General features: G+C 40.6%; 1 protein-coding gene across 1 annotated transcript; it reads right to left on the bottom strand.

The window, feature by feature from the left end:
• Nucleotides 1-9: 9 nt before the first annotated feature.
• On the bottom strand, nt 10-21,519 carry LOC100550551 (vitellogenin-2-like). The gene is made up of 35 exons (XM_031554979.1): nt 21,480-21,519; nt 21,127-21,147; nt 20,843-20,994; nt 19,015-19,266; nt 18,690-18,851; nt 18,431-18,579; nt 18,050-18,200; nt 17,767-17,924; nt 17,520-17,685; nt 16,912-17,037; nt 16,425-16,643; nt 15,800-16,017; nt 15,586-15,683; nt 15,030-15,154; nt 14,316-14,417; nt 13,594-13,713; nt 13,305-13,494; nt 12,877-12,970; nt 11,961-12,146; nt 11,593-11,737; nt 10,880-11,108; nt 10,616-10,791; nt 10,116-10,421; nt 9,813-9,860; nt 9,571-9,657; nt 8,663-8,875; nt 8,430-8,572; nt 6,921-7,059; nt 6,071-6,206; nt 4,911-5,097; nt 3,232-3,323; nt 2,769-2,860; nt 2,528-2,687; nt 1,293-1,454; nt 10-321 (listed from the first exon to the last, which is right to left on the bottom strand). Exons 1-35 carry the CDS (start codon nt 21,517-21,519, stop codon nt 203-205), a joined length of 5,163 nt encoding a protein of 1,720 aa, XP_031410839.1. The 3' UTR covers nt 10-202.
• Between the last annotated feature and the right edge of the window lie 91 nt (nt 21,520-21,610).

Raw genomic sequence — 21,610 nt, 5'->3', positions numbered from 1 at the left:
AGGTGCTTTTAAAGAGCAGTGTTTTATTAAAAGATGGAACCGGCTTTAGGGAATTTGCAATTATTGTGAGGAGCTCAAAATAACTGCGGAGGAAAACAGCATAGTGAAGCAGGCTCGGCCTCGGCTCTGCCGGCCAACACGGTTGTGTCCACAGTGAGCGCTAACGCTGATAGAAACGTGATGCGTCGCGTGATACGGAGCGTCACGCTGAGCACGGCTGCTGGGCGCAGGAGCACGCCGTGTGGGCATCGACCCTGCTCACCAAGTCCTCGGACTTCTGGTCTAACCTCACCTGCTCTTCCTCCAGCTCGAGTGTGGAGTCTGTAAATGAGAGGAGAAAGGAGCCACGTGAGGGGTTTCTTAATACGTCGAGGTACTCAGTGCTAATAATCATCAGCCTGGAAGGTTCACAGCTTTTCACATCAGCATGTGTGTGATGTGGTGTTACATAAATGGCATGCAAGTTCATGCCAAAATGAGTGCATAGGTATAGCTCTCCACAAAATGTCCTGAAAGCAAGAGTAGGCTCGTGCTTGTGTGTTCAGTGAGTATCACTGTTGAATTAATGTAATTGTTACAAAAAGTAAGTTCACTTCTTTGATCATTTATATTTAGGTAGCATGAATTCTAGCTAAGAAATAAGCTAATAAAGCTTATTTGCTGGTGTGCAAAGATTTTGAAATATTCCATCATTTTTTATCCAGAGAGGATGAAATGGGATGCCTGAGACTGCCTGAGACTGAGCTTTTTTTCCTATACACACAAGCTGAGCTTGTATATCTACATCCCCTGGAGCCTTAAGGTGGGCTATGGCTCTGTATTTCACTGTGGTGAGGAGGAGGAGTAGGGAGCAGCATAAGAGTAGGAATCATAAAATCATAGAAACATTAAGATTAGAAAAGACCTCTAATATCATGAAGTCCAACCATCAACCCATCCCCTCCACACCCACTAATCCACGTACCTCAGTGCCACATCTACACAATTTCTGAACACCTCCAGGGACAGTGACTCCACCACCTTCCTGGGCAGCTTGTGCCAATGCATCACTACTCTTTCAGAGAATAAATTTTTCCTAATATCCATTCTGAATCTCTGCTGATGCAGCTTAAGGCCTTTACCTCTCATCATCACTAGTTACGTGGGAGAAGAGGCTGACCCCCACTTCACTGCAATCTCCTTTGAGGAAGTTGTAGAGAACAGCAAGGTCTCCTTTGAGCCTGAGGAATTGCACTCTAACACACGCATTGTGCTGTGCACATGTTGCACAAGTACAGAATTTGTATACTCACCAGATGGTACACAGTGGAAACCCACAGAGACAGGAACAGTCCTGGTTGCTGAACAGCCTTCTGCACAGTGTAAAACTGGCTCAATGGAAAAGCATTTTGAGGCCCTTTTGTCAAATGCAACTGGCTTCTCAATTTTGACAAATTTCCTCTGCAGCTTGCAAGCTATAAAACATGAATTCTTTTAAATAAACTAGAAAATTTCTATGAATAACTTTTTGAATTCAATATGTAGTATTAACAACAATTAAGACCAGTGAACAATATTGAGGGTCACAAGATATATAAAACTACTCTCATTGAAGGGAAGGCTGTTTTCTGTCAAACTCTGTGAAAGAATAGGGCATTTGGGATACAATCCCCAGCACAGGCACAAGTGAAGAAATCAAAAAAGATGCTTGTGAAAACCTTGCTCAGCTGACACTAAGCTTTACCCAAACTGTGTCAGCACTTAAGTTTTGTTGTGGCTCCTACACATCCATACATCCACTTCTGCACTGTGCCTGTCATCACAGCCTTGCCATGGCTGAGCATGCCTAGACCAGTGTCCCCAAGGGGGACTGATGGAAGAGTATGTTCCAAAAACGCGACAGCTTGCCCACAGAGTTGGTTCCCATACAAAATGCAGTGTACCCTACTGTGTCCAGTTATGTGTTTTTGTACAGGAGCTAAATGGGAAGAACAGTCATTCAAAGGCTGAAAGTTTCAGATTAATTCTGCCTTTAGTCTGAGTAAGTTAAAATAATTATTTCCCACCTCAGGTTCCCTCTATGTTTTTAGCCAGAGCTATATATATATATATATATATATAATATATATCTTTTAATGGGATTTAAAAGCTTGAAATAACATAATGCAAATTGGAAAAAAAAAAAAGAAAGAAGGAAGCAAAAATCCCACAACTGTTATGAAGAGGATACAATATCTTTTGTCAACAGTCAAACTACCTAGCTTTCATATTAATTTATCAGCTTAGGAAGATTTAGGTTTATAATTATATCTAGAACACGCAAGTTTTCAACTAGCTTGGTAATGTGGAAGAATTTACAGAAGAACATAACAAATCCAGATTTTGCAGTGAACTGCCAAACTCGGGGAAAAAATATTTTTAGCTTTCCATTCATCTCAAGAGGATTAATGACAAAAATAATATGATAACATAAACTATGTTATCATAGTTATGTAAATCTTATGGTTACTCATGTGACTACTTAATTAGTAAGCAGTAATCTAGATACCTCCAGTACATGTGTCTTCTGAGATGACCCAGGACTGAGCAAAACTCACTGCATCTTTAGCTAAATATCCACTGGGCATTTGATACTCTCTTTTCTTCTCAGCATCATATTTTCCACAAATACCACATGTTTTTCCAACCATCCAGAAAGCAACCTGAATCTTTGTGGAAATAAAGAAAAGACACTTTTAGGTGTTTTTCTTCTAAAAATAAATCCTCTGAAAATAATAATAAAAAAATACCTCAAGTTTATGTCCATCATAGTATAGTTTTTCTACACCATATTCAGGGGCTTTTAATGACAAGCCTTCCTTTTCACTGCTTATCAGCAGACCTGCAACAAATGAGCAAAATGAGAGGTTATTATTTTAGGATCCAACCTTAACCACCAGTCAAATTCCTGGGACCTTAATGCAGTCAGAGTGTAGGGCTGGGGGAGATCTGGTTACCCGTTCTTTGAGTCTCAGTGGACATCACAAGGGACCATAGCCTTGCACTATATGGTTTACAGATACACAGGATTGGCATCTCTTTCTTTGCCCATCTTTCCTATCACTCCCATGAAAGTCAGGATTAAGTTATAATGAAATCATCTAGTTGTTTCTCGTAATAGAATGATCTCTATCTTGAGAGAGGTTTGCAAGATCATGTAATTTTTCAAAAGAGCAGAAAAGATTAAACATAATATAAAGCTGAGTCTCCTACCAGACTTAGATGTATACGGAACATCTGTTGGGGTTTGAACACCATTAATCTTCAGCTGGATTAGTCCATTGGAAATATACATGTCAACCTCACTTTAAGTAAAGAAAATGAATGTAAATAAGTGCTTGTGCTTCTCATGGCTCAGTTCACAGTTTCTAATCCTGGTAGAAGCAACACTGCAGGATGCTTGAATCACTCTGAGAAGAATTACCTGCTAACTTTTGTGAGGAAAGTTAAGAGAACCCAGGAAAGCATTCCAGGGTGACTGCTCACAAAAGCTCTTTCCCTGGTCTCATCGAGTTCTGAGTGTCTGCTTGTGGCCATAGTTCAGGCAGTCAGACACTAGACTATATGGATCCTTGCTGCAAAACAGTATAGTTCCTCTGTATATATAGCTCATATAAATTGAAGGTGCTTTACATTCCAGAGGAAGAATTACCTCCTTACATCAATTACAATCTCTTACAGCTTGAATAGCCTGTGTATTGTAGTATATTCTTGAGAGCAGTGTTTGTTCTAATGAAGCCTGATGCACAAATACATCAAAAACACATCAGTACACTTATTAAAAAAAAAAAAACAAACAGGAAAATGCAGTGCCAAGGAATGTCCTTTCACAAAAAAATATGGTTAATAAAACAAGCATCCTTCTGTTTTTTTGGCAAAACATTGCAGGGAATACTAGTTTCTCTCTGTTTCTCTAAGATTATGACACAGCTACGCAGACAATTTTCAGATAATTTTAAACCTTACAGATCAAAGTTTATACATGCACTTTGAAGATTATTCCCTGTGATGACTTTGGTATGCATAATCCCATACTACTTGAAGTATCAGATTATATTTTTTAAAAAAGAGCCCATGGCTGTTCCAAGATGAAACAAAGCTTGTCTTAAATTAGTTTCAAATAGATTTGGAAAATTATGTATCAACGCCTGGCAAGATTGCAGAGCAGATCCTCCTGGAAACTACGATAAGTAGAAAACAGAGGGGCAACTAGGGACACCGTGGCTTCATTAAGAGCAAATCACACTTGACAAATTTGGTGGCTTTCTATGACAGGGTTACAGTACTGGTGGATAAGGGAGGAACAACTGACATAATCTACCTGGAATTGTGCAAAGCCTTTGGCAATGTTCAACACGACATCCTTGTCTCTGACTTGAAGGGACATGGATGTGATGGCTGTAGCACAGCTGGACAAGGAGCTGTCTAGGTGTTTGCCCTCAAGCAGTTGCAGTAGCTCAGAGTCCAGGTAGATACCAGTGATAAGCCATGTTCCTCAGGGGTCGGTATTGGGACTGGCACTGTTTAACACTCACTTCTCAACATCACTGATGAGATGACTGCAGATATTAACTAGTCCTAGTTATTAGTTTAGCACAGGAGTTCAGGCTAAATTATTACAGTAGTCTCTTGGATTTATGTTTCTACCTAATTACTAAGAAATAAGATGGTTAAATACTAACAAATTAATGAAGAGTTTGAGACAGTGTGTTTCAGAAATGAAGGACTTTTCAAAGGAAATCCTCAGTGACATTCCTAGAAATCTTTCCACTGACGTCAGTAATTTTTCCATGAGTTTTATGCTAGTACTGATCTGCCCAAACAACCTGGTCTTCACATTTATAGCATCATCAGCTTGATATCTATCTGTCATTACATTTGCAATTACTTACTGGTTGGCAAGTCTGACGCTTAATGCTGTAAGGTCAGTAGATTCTTCAAGTCTTTTTATCATCACCAGGAACTTCAATTCCGAACTACAATCCTGAGCCAAGATGTGGTAGCAATTTGCAGGCATTGAATAGTTAAACTCAACTCCATTGAAGGTTGTTATCATATTTTGGGAAACTGAACAACGAGCTGAAAAAAACCCACAAAAGTAAACATTTTGTATTTTAAGACAGTTATTCTATTTTAGATTTGTGTATTGTTTTTAATGTTTTACTGTTGAAGATTTTCTGGTTTTACCTACTTCCATGTAAAAGAAAAATGATTCCTTCAGATTAATTTTTGAATTTGCAAATCAAAACTTAGTCAGTCCACAAGCAGCACAGCGACCCATTCACAATTCAGTCACCGAGAGATAAATTCTGCTCAGAATGGGTGCAGCTCTCTGTTTGTGGCCTTTTGGCTTTTGTAACTTTATTGTAGCCAAAAGAATTTCTTGTTGACAATTTACATATCACTAGCACAAGAGTAAATTCAGTGACAAGTGTTGCTGTTATGTATATTGAGACATAATCAGGAGTAGAAATTGTAAGAAAACGGGGAGAAGAAAAAACAACAAACAAAACACTGTACTAGATTTTTCCTTTTTTCACTGTAATTGTATTTTGTTGGAAAGTCTACTTGCTCCAATTAAAAACTATTTTACATCAATTTTAATTAATAGACCAATTTTGGTGTAAAGTCTTTCAATTTAAAATTTAACCTATGTATCTCTTAAAGACATCAACGAAAAAATAATTTTTCAAATTTCACCTTCAAGAAGTGAAAGTAATGGGTGCATTCTTGAAGCTGCTTTAGCTGCTATGTAACAGTACTATTCAAGTAGAGCACACCAAAACGGAGTTCACTTAAACATCTTTCTCATAAATTTTTAAATGCTTTTCCTCCTGGAACAATATCTACAGTGAAGTTTAAATGGATGTACTGAGAGATGTACTGTTGCTGTTTGGCATAGAATTGAACATTTACTCTTGCCAACAAAAATTTATTTTTCCTCACAACTTTGCAGCCTCATAGATTTTCATTTCAGAAAGAAATTACTTCCATGTGAAGTCCAGCTGATTTTTGAAGCTCTAAATACTTGTGCAGATAGCTAATTGCTGACCTTTAAGGTTTTCAATGATTGAAAAGGCTGCTTGGTAAAAGACGTTCCAGTTGGAGGATGGAAGTGTTGAGATTGGTGTATCTGAACTTGAAGGAAGTGGCAGGGGAAGCCTGATGGCTCTGCTGTAAACTGTGAGCTGAAAATCAGTCAGAAAACAAACATGAATGAATGCAAATGTCATATACAATGTGGAGCTGAAATAGAATTTTCCTATAGCATTCAAACCTGTATTTACTGAAATCTAAATTAGAACCTAGATTTAGGTCAGAGCTTAAAATAAATCAAGTCTTCTCTCTACAGCACAAAATATTTTTATAGCTTGACACATCTGCTATCAATAGAATAGCAGTGTTATAAATTAGGTTTGGTACTTATCAATTCATGAGTGTTTCGTGAGTTGTTCATCATGCTCACAATCCAAATGGTTTGCTTACCTGAGATGAACACCTTTTTCTTGCCTATATGTTGAGGGCTATTGTTTGGCTGTCAAGATTCTCTACAGCCTGCTTTCATTATCTCTCCGAAGGCACAGCAAAACCTGCCTTCTTCCTGAAGAGTTCTGGAGGAGCAGTCTCCTTAATCAGTAATTGCTAATGTGTTATCAGTATGATTATGGTACTGTAGCCTCTTTCTTATTTCATGTGTTTACACACTACTTGAGAGAAAGAGAAGCTTTTTAAGACATCTTCATAATGGAATCATCTATGTGAACACAATGCCCTTTGACGGGGAAGCTTCTTTATGGATCAATAAATGAAATTTTTTTTTAGATGGTGAGCTAAAAAAGCTATTAATCCTCAATTTCATATGTACTTAGTGCTTCTGGACAAAAGATGGTGGAAATAGTTACCTCAGGTAGCTTCAGGACCACATCGCATGTTCTTGGAGACGTCAGAGCCATCACTATGGCTGCCTGGTGAGAAGGACCACGCTGCTGCTTTTGGGAGTAGCCAAGCATATATGCAGCTCCTGGAAAATATGTGTAGAACCTGGAAAAGAAAGGAAGTAAGTGATTGAAACCATCCATCCTTGAAAAGATCCTTTATCATTCATTCAGACTAAAACAGTCCCTATAGCAATATGTACTCTCTTAGATATACATTATGTAGCAGGGTTTCTAACACATGGTCTTTTGTATGGGAAGGGGGATGCGAAGATTTTAACAGTGTTAGTGGGTGAAACAGCCTTCAAGAGACTGAACAGCAGCATGATATGAGAAGAAAAGTACAGCTAACTAGTTTTAAATACTTACACAGTTAAAAAGCAAACTCCAATTAAATAAAAACTAAAAGACAGAAGTCCTAAAAAACAAATGCCTAGTTATTAATGTTTTGGTCCTGCAATAGTCATTTTTAGCAGGGATTGTCAATCTTAGCACTAAGATTATCAATGAGATGACAGAGGGATCTCTATACTCAGACATTATAGGCTTGGGATTCAAATAGAGAAATACAGGAAACATTGCTAAAAAAGAAAAAAAAAGAAAAAAAAAAGGTATAGTCTCAGTGCAGAATGAAGCTGAATTCCGTGGCTATGTTCCAGCATAGTCAGTTGGATGCTTTCCTCTACTATAGTAATGGCAGGTACAGCACATCAAGGTAATACAATCTAAGAAGTAGTTATCCTTTTCAGAAGACATTTGTTAACTAAATCACTTGTACCCCTTTAACATGTGTTGCCTGCATAACTGGATTGTTATATATATCTGTATTTTGGTATCATTGTTAAAAAGAGAGGATTGATATGGATCTCTGCATTGTTGTGGGTAAAATGCAATGTGGGTAAGTATAACGGATGAATGAATACATCAGATAATAAATATAATATGTCAACATATATGGATAGATGCACATATAAACTGAATACAGTAGTTTTCTTGTACTAAATGTCATGCATCACTTGCTATTTAGCGTGCAATAAGCCAAATGCAAAATATTCACATCACCTTCAGAAACTGGAAGTAAATTTCCTATGTTAGGAAATGAGTCTCTTAAGGCTCACTGTACAGTCTGTAAGAGACAAGCTCCTCTAAAGAACCAAATATAGGCTTCTGCTCAGAGCCTACATTGATTATGAAGCATCAGGAGAACAAGTTCCTAATTCAGCACTTTAAAATAAAAGCCTACAGGAAATTATGTTAATCCCATCATCCTCTTTGTTTCATCTGGTTATCTTGCAAACAAAAAAAGCACTAAGTTTTGATGAAATGAGTGCCAGAAAAAAACAGAATTGTCATCTGATATTATAAACTCATATCAATTAAGGGAAATTTTCCCAGCTCAGATTTGCAGAATTGATTCTATAATTATCTGAAGCATTGACATAGTTGAATTATTCAAAAAACAGAGTAAAAACTCACCATCTGGCAGTTTTTCGGACACTTAAAGGCACTTTTGACCACTCTAGCTTCACCTGTACAGCCGGATGTGCAGCAAATTGCCCTGTTGCAATCTGAGTAGCAACCTTATAGTCCTGGCAATCTTTACCCCATTTAAGGGTACCCTAGTAGAGGAGAATACATATTTTGTGTACAAAGCACAGTAATATCATTAAATTTCTTTCACATTTGAGCTGATCATATTTAAAACCCACCAGTGCTTTATGGGAATTTACTACTGAAGCATCAGCACAGAGTTTCCACTTATTTGATTCTGTGATGCTTGAAACAAACACCTGCACCCTCAGCCTGGAGGCCTGTCTGTCAGTGTACAGTACAAGCTGGTATCCTGTCGGCTGCTCATTTCTTTTGATGGCACGAAGAACTGCAGTCAGTACTGGTGGCTTGCTGTCTCCCAGGAACATAGGCTTAAGTCAGTAGAGAAGAGAGACCAAAGATGTAAACAAAGCACTAAATTTACTAGATGCAACTCACAAACAAAAAAGCATTTGTAAAGTTTCATTCAAAAAGTCTATGAACTACATATAAACTACATGACAGCATCATAGACCATCACGCAATCGATACAGTTTGTGCATAGTTTTCCACTTTCAACAGAGAGCTCAACCTACAAAAGTAAAACAGTATAATGCTGTGAAACTTTTGGTAGCATAACAAAAAGGAAGCATGAAGTAGGACCCTACTGTATAAAGAATCGACACTGCCCAGCTCAGCATTGCTGTCTTATCAACCTGCAGTTTCGCTGATCATCTTTCTGATAAAAATTGTTTAGACGCCTGCTTAAAATGGAGATAGTTTTTGTTGATGGAAGGATCCAGGAGGTCATGCTGTCCAGAGCGGGCTACTTGCATGAGTAGCAACCTGTTACTCCTTCAAATTCAGAGCCCTTTGCTTGGCAGCAGCCAGCCTGGCTGTTCCTGTCCTACCAGAGCTGAGGGACAAAGATGCCCACCTGGCCAAGGAGAGCAGCAGTGGTACAAGCAATGAAGTCTATGAAAAGATTAGTCCAGATGAAGCTGGCAAGGTCTTAGAATCAGCATATTTTTCCTATTCAATTATCATTAACATACATTAATTACTTCTTGTATATGAAGACTCTCACCTGAGACACAGGCATAGAGATGCCTTCATCGCTAGATGATGAAGAAGAGGAGCTGATGCTGCTGTTCTGAACTTTCCTTCGTGGGTCCTGCAACAACAGAAAATCACTCTGAAGTAAGCTGTTTACCACTGCAAGTTATTGTAGAACTTATTTCTGATGATTTTATTCTCATTAACCTAAGTTCCAGTAAAGCTAATGAGAGCAGTTATAGGCCTTGTCCACAGCATAAGCAGAAAATATACCTGTTCATCTGCTGGCTTGAACCAAAACTGGTAAATGGGTAGATCTGCCTGCAAAGATGAATAGATAAGATTCAAGAGAAGAACAATAACTTTTGACAAATGCATTAAAAAATCAGTATTGAGTATGGAGAAAAAGCAAAACTAGATGCAAATTTTAAAGCATTTCAAACTAAAATCTTCTGGAATTTGAAATTCTGAACTGAAATGCTTCAGAGAGCCAGAGAATTGAAAACAGGAAAGAGCTCTACTAAATTACCTCACATTCACCACAGAAATGTAAAAAATCCAGTCTGAGTGAATTACCTGTTGGTTGAAATATTCAGTGTCCACACTGCAGAGCTTGTCTCCAGAGCTGTCCTCTCTACTGCTGCTGCAGGTCTTACTGCTACCAGAGCCAGTGCTGCTGCTGCTTACAGAGCCATGCTTCTTCCCAAATTGCCACATCTCATCTTTCTCACGTTTATTTCCGGGCTCCTTACCCTCAGCAGAGGAATCAGTAGAAGATGAACTGGAAAGTGGGGTTGCACTGGGCTCTTCCCAGAGGTCTGTAACTGCAGCCTTTACTTTACTGTGAATCCACTTCTTATGACGATGTGTTTTATTTGCAACCTCCAAAAACAGTTCAAAGAGTTATGAACAGCTTATATACAGCATGCTCTGTAACATTTCTCTGGCTGTCAGACAAGCTGCTCACCACAGCTTTTCAAGGCAATACAACCTTTTTGCCCCATAGGCTGCAGACATTGTATCTTGGCATCATTTGAGGGAAATTATTCCTACCTGCCACACTCGAAGTCTCCTACCTTGAACACATTTTCAATGCCTAGAATCTTCTTCAGTTTAGCTTTAATATTCTCATACAGAGATGGCTCCTTCTCTTCTTTAGGTCCTGAACTTGTTGCATCAATTATTTTGGAAGCTGCTTTGGCTCCTGCTTGTATCTCCAGCTGTATTTTTTCAATATTAGCATCTGTATGAACTAAAGTCAAGATACTTATGTTCCAGCATTGTGCTATTTGAGTATCATTCACAGAGATTGACAGAAAAGCTTGTTTTTGTTACTGTACCTGGCTGCAAAACTATTTTGGCTTCAAGTTCTCCAACTAATTTGTTCAGACAGGTATTTCTTAAGAAAGCAGAATTCCGTGACTTTAGGCTGAGACAAGCGGAACATCCCAAACTGGCTAATTTTCTACATATAATGTGTGCATAAGACCTTTGTCCTTCACCATGATGATGTTCCTCTTCTGAACCTTGCAGGTGTCCTTTGAATATCACACTGTGAATATTTCTTTGCTGCATTAAACAAAAGCATGGTAAAATATTTTACAGCTCTCAAGATCTTTTCTATATTCCTATTAATGATGAAAATGAGGACAGTCTTGTCTGAGAAAGGAAGCATCGCTTAAAATTATACACCCAAGCATTGGAAGAAGTGGGGTTTCTTCCAAAATCACATAATCACAAAATCATTATGTGGGGGTTGGAAGGGACCTCCAGAGATCATCAAGTCCAACCCCAAACGTGTTGTGGTCAGGTCACCTAGCCAGCCTTTCCCAGGCAGTGTTTCTCAAACTAACTCCCAAAGGAGAACCTCCAGGACTTGCTGGAAGATAACAGTCTTCCTGCAGCTGTTTAACATATCCATCCCGTGCCAGCAGTAGGCCTGAGAAGCCAAAGAGCACTGCAGAGAATGGGCTTCTGCACTTCCCTGCAGGGATTCTCTTGGGATTTGGGAAGCTATCTGTTCTCTACCTGCCTGCAGTACAGGCCTTGTTACCTCCCAGCTTCTGGCTCTTGAAAAGATTTCTGATGACTGGAAATGCTGGTTGGAGACAGTTGGCATTTCTCCTTTGGGGAGAATAGAAGACTTCTTTTCAGAATCTACTTCTTCCATGTTTCTTGAAATAGCATAAGCTTCACTCCTGTGGAGATGATAAAAAGAAAGCAAATAACATCTTCTAATTTTGCTTACCACCATCATCTTTAATACTGGAGAGAGATGAGCAATGAAAAAGAGAATACTAAGCTTCATATGGATGCCAAGTACAGCTGAGTCTGAAAAGGAGTTGTACATTCATAATTTATAAAGGAGAGCTCACAATCAGTTAACACACAACAAGCAATGTGTGGCCAACTCTTCTGTACCTTACAGCTGCAAGCTCAACCTCCTGATGGCAGGGAAGGGTTTCAATCTTCACATTCTTCTCTTTCATGTTTATCCTGGCATCAAATTTCATTGTAGTGTTGGCACTGAACTCTGCATGAAGTTCAAGACCACTCTGAAGGTACTGAGTATTAGTACCCATCATTGCAATCATATGAAGATATACTCTGAAAGTGTGAAATAAAAACATGCATAATTACAAATTAATATACTCATTTTTATCTTTGAAATGCAGAATTGAATTTTCATAACGTTCTGTTTATTGCAAGAACTACTGCTGACAGATTAAAAAGATGTAACAGGATAAAAAAGCTGAAGTGCCACTGGAGAGTAAAAGGTTTTATCTGATGAACAAAGTGAACATGGATCTTCTCACTGCTTTATCACTGATACATTGCTTGAAGACAAGCTAACATCAGAATCCTCCTCTAGCTTCCGATTTTGTCTAATTGCTTATTATTATCACTGTTCTTATTATCATTATTACTATTATCACTGTTAGTACAGTTGCTGTTGCTTTTCTCTATCTAGAAATGTTTTCCTTTTCTCCCCAAAATCTCCCCAGCTTGCAACTTCCGGTGATGAAGAAAAGAAATTAAACATAAGCAAATACGTCTTCACAGCTTAGTAGCTTTAGTCACTGAACAGGTAAAAGTGTGAGCATTTTCAGCAATGGCAGAACATCACCTCATTCCTTTTTGACGCTGTGCACTTTGCTAGGCTTGCAAGGTCACAAAGCATCACATGATTGTGTTGCTTTCTTACAGGTTCACTGCTCAGGACTAGTACAGCCATCCCAAATTTGGGACAAACAACATCCTTATCCAACACACCTACTTCAAATATAAATATAAATGAATGTGTGTATGTACATATGAAAATCTATGTCATTCGTACTTTGGCTTGATATCAGCATGAATACCCATGTTGGTTTCCAACAACTGTGAAGGTCTGAATTTATCCGATAATGGTGGTGACATCTTAATATCAACTGTAAAAGACAGAGAGAAATTACATGAGCAGAGAAAAAAAAATCCCGGACATGCAATTTTTCAATTAACACAGTAGTTCGTACGCAAGCTGTGCTTCTACATTTTTAAATACTTCCCATGGTTATTTGAAGATCATTACTCTTGAAACAGAATTATACAAATACGTCCTAAGTGCAACATGATAATTACTTCACAGCCCTTTTGGAGATTCCTGGACACTAGTATTTCCACATTACAAGAGCATTTTTCAAGATTACAGAGGGAATTAATTCCAGCAAAGGGATGGAACAACAGCTGCTGGGAAGGAATAGCTGTTAGGTGTCCCACGCTCACCGGCGGCCGCAGCCTGGGCCAGCGCGGCACCGCAAATGCTGAGCTCCAGCGGCAGGCCCAGCACCGTGGGGACCGTGTGCCGCAGCTCGGCCACCACTGCTGGCATTGCCCATCGGCCTGAAACACCTTGCTGGGCCTTCTCCACCGCTCTTTTCACTGCTGGCTGCCAGGTTGATGATCCAGTTAGACTCTGAAGACAGAGAAATGGATTAAATGAGCAGGTATGGTGAGTTGGGGAAGGGAAATTATTCAGTAACACAGACAGAAAAGGCTACAGCCTTGTCACTACCTTCATGACTTGCTGAATGATGCTGTTGTCAATGTCAATGAAGGCAATCTCCTGGCCCAACACTTTGATGTAAGCAGACAGCAGAGGATCTTCGGGAGGCAATTCTTTCCACCCCAGAAGCTGTGGTGTTAAGGAGAGGTGAAGGAGAAAAGGAAGAAACAGTTTCTTAATGTACATCATTGTATTAACAAAGAGTAGATCACATCTGAAGCATACTAATATGGTTACTTAGCCAAAAAAATGATAGCCATCTTACAGGCATGAACTGATGTGACCTTTCTCATGTTGCTTAACTGATGTCAGTGGGTGCTTCCCTACATAAGAGTGTCGTAAGTGAGGTAATTTTTGCTACTTAAGTAATGGGTGACACCCAAGGGCTCATAAACAAAAGTCTTATTCACTAATCATTTTAAGAGAGAAGAGCAACCACTTACTGTGTTTTAACATACACTTTAAACCACATGAATTTTGCCTAACATCATTGTCATCATCTTTTGTACTGTACATTAAGGGCAGCTTTGCATGGTGTGCTGACACACATTGAGTGAAAAGATGGTATCTGTGCTCAGTGTAAGTACAGTCTAACCAAACACATCTCTCTGAGACCAAACAGGATGGCTGACTGAAACATAAAAGGGGTGGCTAGGATGGTAGCTGATGCAACCATGGTGCTGGTGGGAACTGTCTATTCAAACAAATTAGGAGGGTGGATAAAGGCATACCGTTTTACCAAGTTCCTTCAGTGTCTTGTATGTATCATATTCAGCAAAGGGAATATTCTGTTTCCTGATGATATTGATTAGGCTTTGTGACCGGAGAGCAATCTGTAGGAAACAGCATGAAGCATTACAGCTCAAGTACCAGAAAACTCAGGAATACCTTTGTATCTGATATTACACTCACCAAGACAACTCTACTACATGAAGCCCCAGCACTTATAAGTTTATGATTACTTGGCAAGTGACTGCTGGCTATGACTTCAGATGCTGAGGATGTGCTGAGCTAGCTTTGAATTAGTCAGCAAGGATAATTTTAGGGCAGCTCAAAGATCAGCACAGGCTACAAAACTTACCTAAGAAGGTGAGTTAATGCCTGCATGCTGTTACATGGAGCTTTGTGCTGCTGGGGCTGCATTGCTGCCCGAAATTTAATTTCAGCTGCTCATTCTCTGTACTTACATAAAACATCCCAGATGTAATGTGATTTTAGGTAGGCAGACAAATACTCTGCTATGTAAGCTTTCCTTTGCTCTCATAGATTTTCATGCCTATACTGAAAGTGTTCAGTCCACTTGTCAAGAAGCCCAGATACAAGTAAAATCATAATCATTATATAAATTTTCCCTTCCACATCAATCCTCACAGACAGTCAATGCATGCATTAACAAATAATGATGTCTGTAGCGCGGTTGTAGCTTGTTTTAATGAAATACTTACTTCTACAATATCTGTTGCAGTATTTGCGTAATATCCTCTTACTTTTGTGATTATATCAGATGGAAACATAGTGTTGGGACTGTTCATTAGATAGACCCTCCAAATTGCACCAGCCTTATACACATCTACAACAAACAAAAACCAGAAGAGATTTTTTTTAGGGTCTCCAAGGTGTCTGGTGAATTTAAGCTGCCTTAGGTGCATGCTGTACTAGACGGCAAATGACTCTGCCAGTATTCAGCCCCACAGGTCCTCAAGCTTGTAACTTCAAGAAGGGACCTTTGTTTGAGGGCAGAGTAAAAAAAATCACAATGATCAAAGCAGGAGGTCTAAATCCATGCACAGATACTTCTTTCCCCATCAGATACCCAAAAAGTAGTAGAACACCTTAAGAGGATTTTGCATTTTAGGAGGCTCTGGTGCTTTCTTCTGTTTGAAGGGTGCACTAAGCCCACAGCCCACAGCCCACAGCAAGGTTTTGTATGGAAATTATGAAACACAGTAGAAGCACTGAGCTATGTAAGCCTAAGTGGTGAACAGGGCATCTGGTACTCACAGGAATAACCACCAGCATGAATGACCTTGCCGTAACGATAGCTCAGCCTGTCAAATCTGAGGCTCAGAAGTTTAATGGCAATGTTGCAAGCAGCAGATCTGAGTAATGAAGAGTTAAAATCATATGAAGATAGTCAACTGTGACCAAATTCTTGGAAAACTGAGAAAAATTTATATTACCATTTGCAACTAAAAATTGTATTTCATCTGCTTACAGATTGTAGAGCTGTGGGATCCCACCTACTGCCAACGCCTTCATGTGTGAATAAGTGAAACTGGCCACTTGTAAGCTGGTCTCCGTCAGCAGTGAGTTGGCCATGGCTGCCACGATAGGAAGAGAAGGCTTTGTTTCAAAGAGGACAATGCAAGCCGTCATGCGCACATTAGGAGCAAGTGTGCTGTCCATAAAAATTTGGAGAGTGATCTCCCTTACCTAGAGAAGGAAGATACAACCTGTGAAAACCTCACAATTCCTCAGGAAGAGGTGTTTCCTAAACTGTCCGTGTCTGATCTGCAGTGAATGGTGAACAAAACCCAAAACAAATATTGAGCATGGAGCCTGTCACTGAAAATGAAGATATTGCTCAGTGCACAATAAACAGAGCTGGAAGAAAGAGCCATTAGCAACAGTGTTATGGTGGCTGAAGCAACTACCTTCCCAGGATGTCAACAAGGATGGGATAATATCAGTGATTTGCAAGGTGGAAAAGAGGAAAACCGGTTACTATAAAATCTGCCCAGAGTTCCTAACATCACCCGATGGCTTTATTATCCCTTCATTACTAAGGCAGCCCAAATCACACCCTTGAGGGTAATCACATAAATAATAATTTCAGTTACTTTTGCAAGGTCTTTTCTGGCTATTTTCCTCAAGGCCAGCACGGCATCAGCATGAATTCTGCTCGGTAATTCTGCAGCAGCAAGTGAAAATGTTGGCAAAAACTTCAGGATGTGTTTAATGCTGGCTGGCTCTCCTGCATTGCCTATAGCTTTCAGGGCCAAGGCCATGTCTTCAACATGGCTTCTGCTGGAAGCTTCAGCAGCAAGGTCATGGAGTGGCTGAAATCAGAGCAGGCTCTTGTTAATTACATCAGGCAGCAATCCTGCAATAATGCATAAAAATATACACTGCCATAACAAACAAAATGACCTCTGGTGCAAAACCCTCAGTAAAGCCATTCAGATTTTTCTCCCAGAAGGACTCACTGCTAAGAGTGAGGCACATAAACACCTCACTGACAAACTTTCAGCATTGCGAGAGGCAAATTAGAGGATTTAAAAAATTTCTTCACTCCTAATGAAATAATAAGAGTTGAGAGTCACCTACCTGAAGAAGTTTGTTAGGACAAAATGAAGGCTGAGCACAGTATTTATTTACCAAGCTACCATATCCCAGGTAAACAAGTACTCGCAGCATTGGTGCTTTCTGAATTTGGGGACAGGTCAGAAAAGTCTGCAGAAGAAAGAAGTAATAGTCATTAACATTTTGATTTATTAGAGCTGGTACGCAGTGAAATATTTATATCTGAAAAGTAAATAAATAAAATTACTTTGGATTTTTCGTAAGTATTTTCAGAATTTGAATGAAATGCTAGTGATTCAGCTATGATTAAAGCAGAGCTGCTCCAGTCCTGATTCATGCACTTTAGGTGTTGGTTACTTCGTGTCATTTTCTTCAGTCTGTCCGATTTTTTAAACCACATTTTGGCAAAATGAAATCAAAAGCAATTTCACGATGAAAGTTTTTAAAAATATTCCGTACAATTTTTTGCAACAAATGTTTGGAAATATTTTCTAAATTATTTTCCATTTTCATTAATAGCTTGCATTTTACAAAATAAGAATAAAACACGCTGCGTTCTTTGCTTATAGGTGTGTGAATTCACCTCCAAAATGAGTGGCAGGGTAACAGGCGGGAGGATAATTTGTACTCACTGAAGCAACTTCTAGGGTTTTCTTATTGGGCATGACAGAATGGAAGGCGAGAGGGAGAGCCACAGCTGCTTCCCAGATATTAAGATTCTTATCATGAATTTTTTGTTTGAGGAACTGGAACGTGTCGGTAGCTCCAGCAGCACAGACAGCACTCATGAACCAGTGCCTGCCAGGGAGGGGAGAACTCATTACTGAATTGCTCAGCATTCCTCTGGTTGGGAATCCCACCTGACAGTAGTGCGGTTACCTGTACAGTGGTTCACTGGCAAACTGCACCCACACAGACTCGATTTGATCCAGGGTCACTACGCGAAGCAACTGAACCATTTGTAAGAACTTAATTGAAGCTTCTGTAGTGTCTCCTTCTTCGTTATTCTGAACTAATTGTTGCAGTGTTTCTGTTAACTACGTTGAAAAAACAGAAAGTTGAAAGGTGCCATGCCTCAAATAATTTTCAGAGCTGTTAACACGTCAAATGACCAGTAAACATCATAAATAATGAAAAAGTGTGAAGAATAAGCTTCTACTACCTGTACATCTGCATTTTTGACTCTTATTAGAGGAACTGGCATCTGAAGCAGCCCTTCTGGGAAATGATAACGAAGACTCCCCTTGTTTTGCAGTTGAGCATCTGGTGCCTTTATGGGAATGCTTTTAATGTCAACCAGAACCAGTTCTTGTCTTGAAGAGAAAGACAGAAATGTCTCAGTGGCAGTGTGGCACATCACATGAAAGTTGAGCATGTACAGCCAGGGCCACAGGATGAGAGTGCCCAGCACTGCAGCCGCACTGCCACAGTGCAGAGTAATCCAGGATTTGTGCATTGCTCTGCACTGTCTGGAAACGTGACCAGACAGACGAGAGCTTTCACTGTTGCTTGCCATACTACATTCGACATTCAGTGCGCCCACCTGGCTTCCACGGCTGCTATCCCATCGGGCTCATTGAAGGGGGAAATCTGGTACACCTGCTCAGACATGGCAGACGTCATCAAGGCTCCACTGTCAAAGTACTTCATCTTGTAAGTGAACAGCACTGTGCCCTTCATGTTTCTGACTTTCTAAAAGTGCAGAGAGACATAAATATGAAGTGAAAATCATTAACTGATTACAGACAAGCGAATTTCCCTGCCAGCACCAGCAGAGAGCAGGGTCAGGCTCGCAGCCCTACCATGGGGCAGGTGGGGCAGGGCCGGATGTAGGCCATGCCTGTGCTCTGCACCGCGCTGTCCTGGCAGTCCGTCAGGTCCTTGCTCTTGGAAATAGTGGCACGGTTATTCTTGCTGTCGTCCTGGATAACATATCTGGTCTGGCAGATGCCTTCAATCCCAGACTGTGAGTGTTCATAAAACATGACAAAATTTCACTGGAAATTTCACTTTCTTTACAGTAGTATATAGGTCAGTGAAAAATACCTGGCAAGGGTTATGTATGGGCATACTACGTAAACAGTAAAAGGAGCATAAAAGTGAAATCAGAATGGGAAAGAAACAAACCTCTTGTAATTCGTACACATTTTGTGACTTTTTGATGGTTATCTGCATCATGTTCAGAATCCCTCTCACGAGGTTAATGCAGAAGATGGAACAGTTCTCAGGGGTGTAAATACTTCCCACTCTTCCCTCGGTGTATTCAAACTTAAAGGCTTGGCTGAAACATGCAGCAATGGTCCCTGTGAGCTTCGGAGATAGAGTGAAGGGGTCTCTGGGCCAGAAGCCATGGTATTCCTCCAGCTTTGGTGATTGGATCTGTGAGCAGAATTAGGAAAACATTCATCTTGTTCACCATCAGCTTGAAACAGTGCAATAACAGTGAAATTGGACACTCCTAGTCTATGGCCAGGCACTTCTCCAGCACTCAGGAGATGTTTTTCTCCTCAGACTCTTCCACTGCCCCTAGGACACCGCCTTAAAAATAAAATTTCCATAAAGGATTACTGCAGAAAAAATAAGGTAATGCAAGCAGTGTCTATAAGTTCAGCAAGCACAGTGAAGCTTACTGGGTAGTAAAAGCCCGGCTGCCAGGGATCTGTATGGAAAGGGCATCTCCCATTTTCCCCAGTTTCTCAGCGTGTTCTCCCTTCAGTCCTTCAAGTCAGCAGGACATCCCTCAAGCTGCCGACCTAGACTGTTTTGGTGCTGCTCCTGGTTGAGCACGTCCTAGAGCAGCAAAGCTGCGGCAGTACTGCTGGGGAAGCAGAAGCAAGCAGGGAAGCAGAGGCTGGCAGCTGCTTTGCAAGTGGCTGTCATCACTCGGAGTGTATCGGGCCGTAAAGCTTGCTTGCAAGTCCTGGACTGCTCCCTAGTGGGAAGTGTGTGCCTGCATGCAAATACATAGTCACATGTGCAGACATGCCTCCCACCCTCCTGCACTGAGGCGCATGTTTCTGCGCAGAGAGAAATGGTGTGGTTTTAGGGCTCTATTTTGGGCTTTTTTAATCAGAGATACAGCGGTGGCTTGCCTCTTAAAGTAAATCCTACTCAAGACTTTTGTCTGTAATTGCTGAAGTTATACCAAATTTAGTGAGGCTACCAAAAAATCCTGCTGTTTTTAAAGTGTGTTGTATCTGAAAATAGATATTCCCTCTCACTGTTTCAGTAATAGATGCACAGAGTTACAGATTCAGTAAACTCCTAGGACAAATGCAAAGTGCCCTCTTAGAGCTCTCTCCACAGTTATCCCTTCTCTATCGTCTTTTGTTCTGTGCCTGTTTCTTAAGATGTTTGTTTTAATCTTTTCTACGTGTAACAGCACTTCCAGATCTGGTATCATTATGCCAAGTGAGAGCATTTCCATTGTAATTCTTCACATTTTAATTAAAGTATATGTGAAGAATGTCAAAAGGAATATAATGGAGACAGATGCGAATTTCATTTGTAATGAATGGATTTTAGCACTGAGTTATTCTCAGGCCATGGACTGGGCTGAAAAACACGGATTTCTCATACCTGAATTTTCTTTGTTTTCATACTCAAGTTTATTGTTGCCTTTACTAAAGCTATCGTAAGGGCATTGCCTCAAAGCAGCAACCTGCCATGTCTTTCCATGGAGCTGAACCTAAGTAGGATTTGTTAGTGGTTTCAGGCACTGGAGCAGCTCTGCCTCCCTCCAGAGACCTGCAGGTGAGAGTGCTGCCTGAGCAAAGCCACTCAGTCTGACACCAGGATTGTAGGGTTGTCTCAGCACCTGGAAGGGCCCTAAGATTTTGTGCAAGGTTTGTATCCCTGTCTTGTTCATTTTTCCAGCAGGAATTATGTCCCAAGCTGTGTGGTGCAGGCGGAGGGATGGGTTCACATACCCGTGGGAAGGGGTATACCTTCATACCTGCAGAAGGTGGTCGCTGCGAGAGACATGGCTGATCTCCAGCCTGCAGATCAGCTTCAGCCCTGATGCTGCCAACCCCTTGCCTGGCAGCCCATGCAGGATGAGGCCTTCGTAGTCATACACGTAGGTCTTGCCGGTACGAAAACCAGGCTCTATTGAAAAATAATTGACAGAAATGCCTTCTTTACTATGACTGCTGTGCTATTAGCCACATGAACTATCCCAGCATTGGAAGAGGTGGGAAGGAGGTACATACTACTGGCAGATGGGGGGAGTGCACTTACCAAGGTCATGCTTCTGGGCCCCTGCATGGGAGGAAAGAGAAGGGTGCATGAAGAAACCCAAACTCTGTGAGTACTTTAACATTTATTATTCATTTACTCAGTGAGCTGATGGCAGTCAGACAGCCAGCATTGGGCTTCTGGAGCACACCCCTGGGACTCCAAGCCCACTCCAGCCCTGCTCGCTACATGCTGCTGTGCTCAGGCACAGAAATCCAATAGCTGACAGTCAAAGTCAGAAAAAAGTTTCAGCAGATTATGCTGGGAATGTCCCTGAAAGGCTCTGAGGAAGTGCACCTTCCTGAGGAGCACAGCGGCCGTCGCAGCTCTGTGGTACCAGTGAAGTTCAGACTTACCCACAAGGGCGAGCACCAAGGCCAGGATGAGTCCCCTCATGCTAAAAGTGACTGAACACTACAGGGGAAATGTGCACCTTTTATAGAAGAATTATTAACAAGCCCACGGAATTCTGTTGAGTTATCAGTTT

This window comes from Meleagris gallopavo, chromosome 10, assembly GCF_000146605.3.
Source record: "Meleagris gallopavo isolate NT-WF06-2002-E0010 breed Aviagen turkey brand Nicholas breeding stock chromosome 10, Turkey_5.1, whole genome shotgun sequence".
Taxonomy (NCBI): domain Eukaryota; kingdom Metazoa; phylum Chordata; class Aves; order Galliformes; family Phasianidae; genus Meleagris; species Meleagris gallopavo.
The sequence above is the reverse complement of the archived record's forward strand: the minus strand, read 5'-3'. Positions and strand labels throughout refer to the sequence as shown.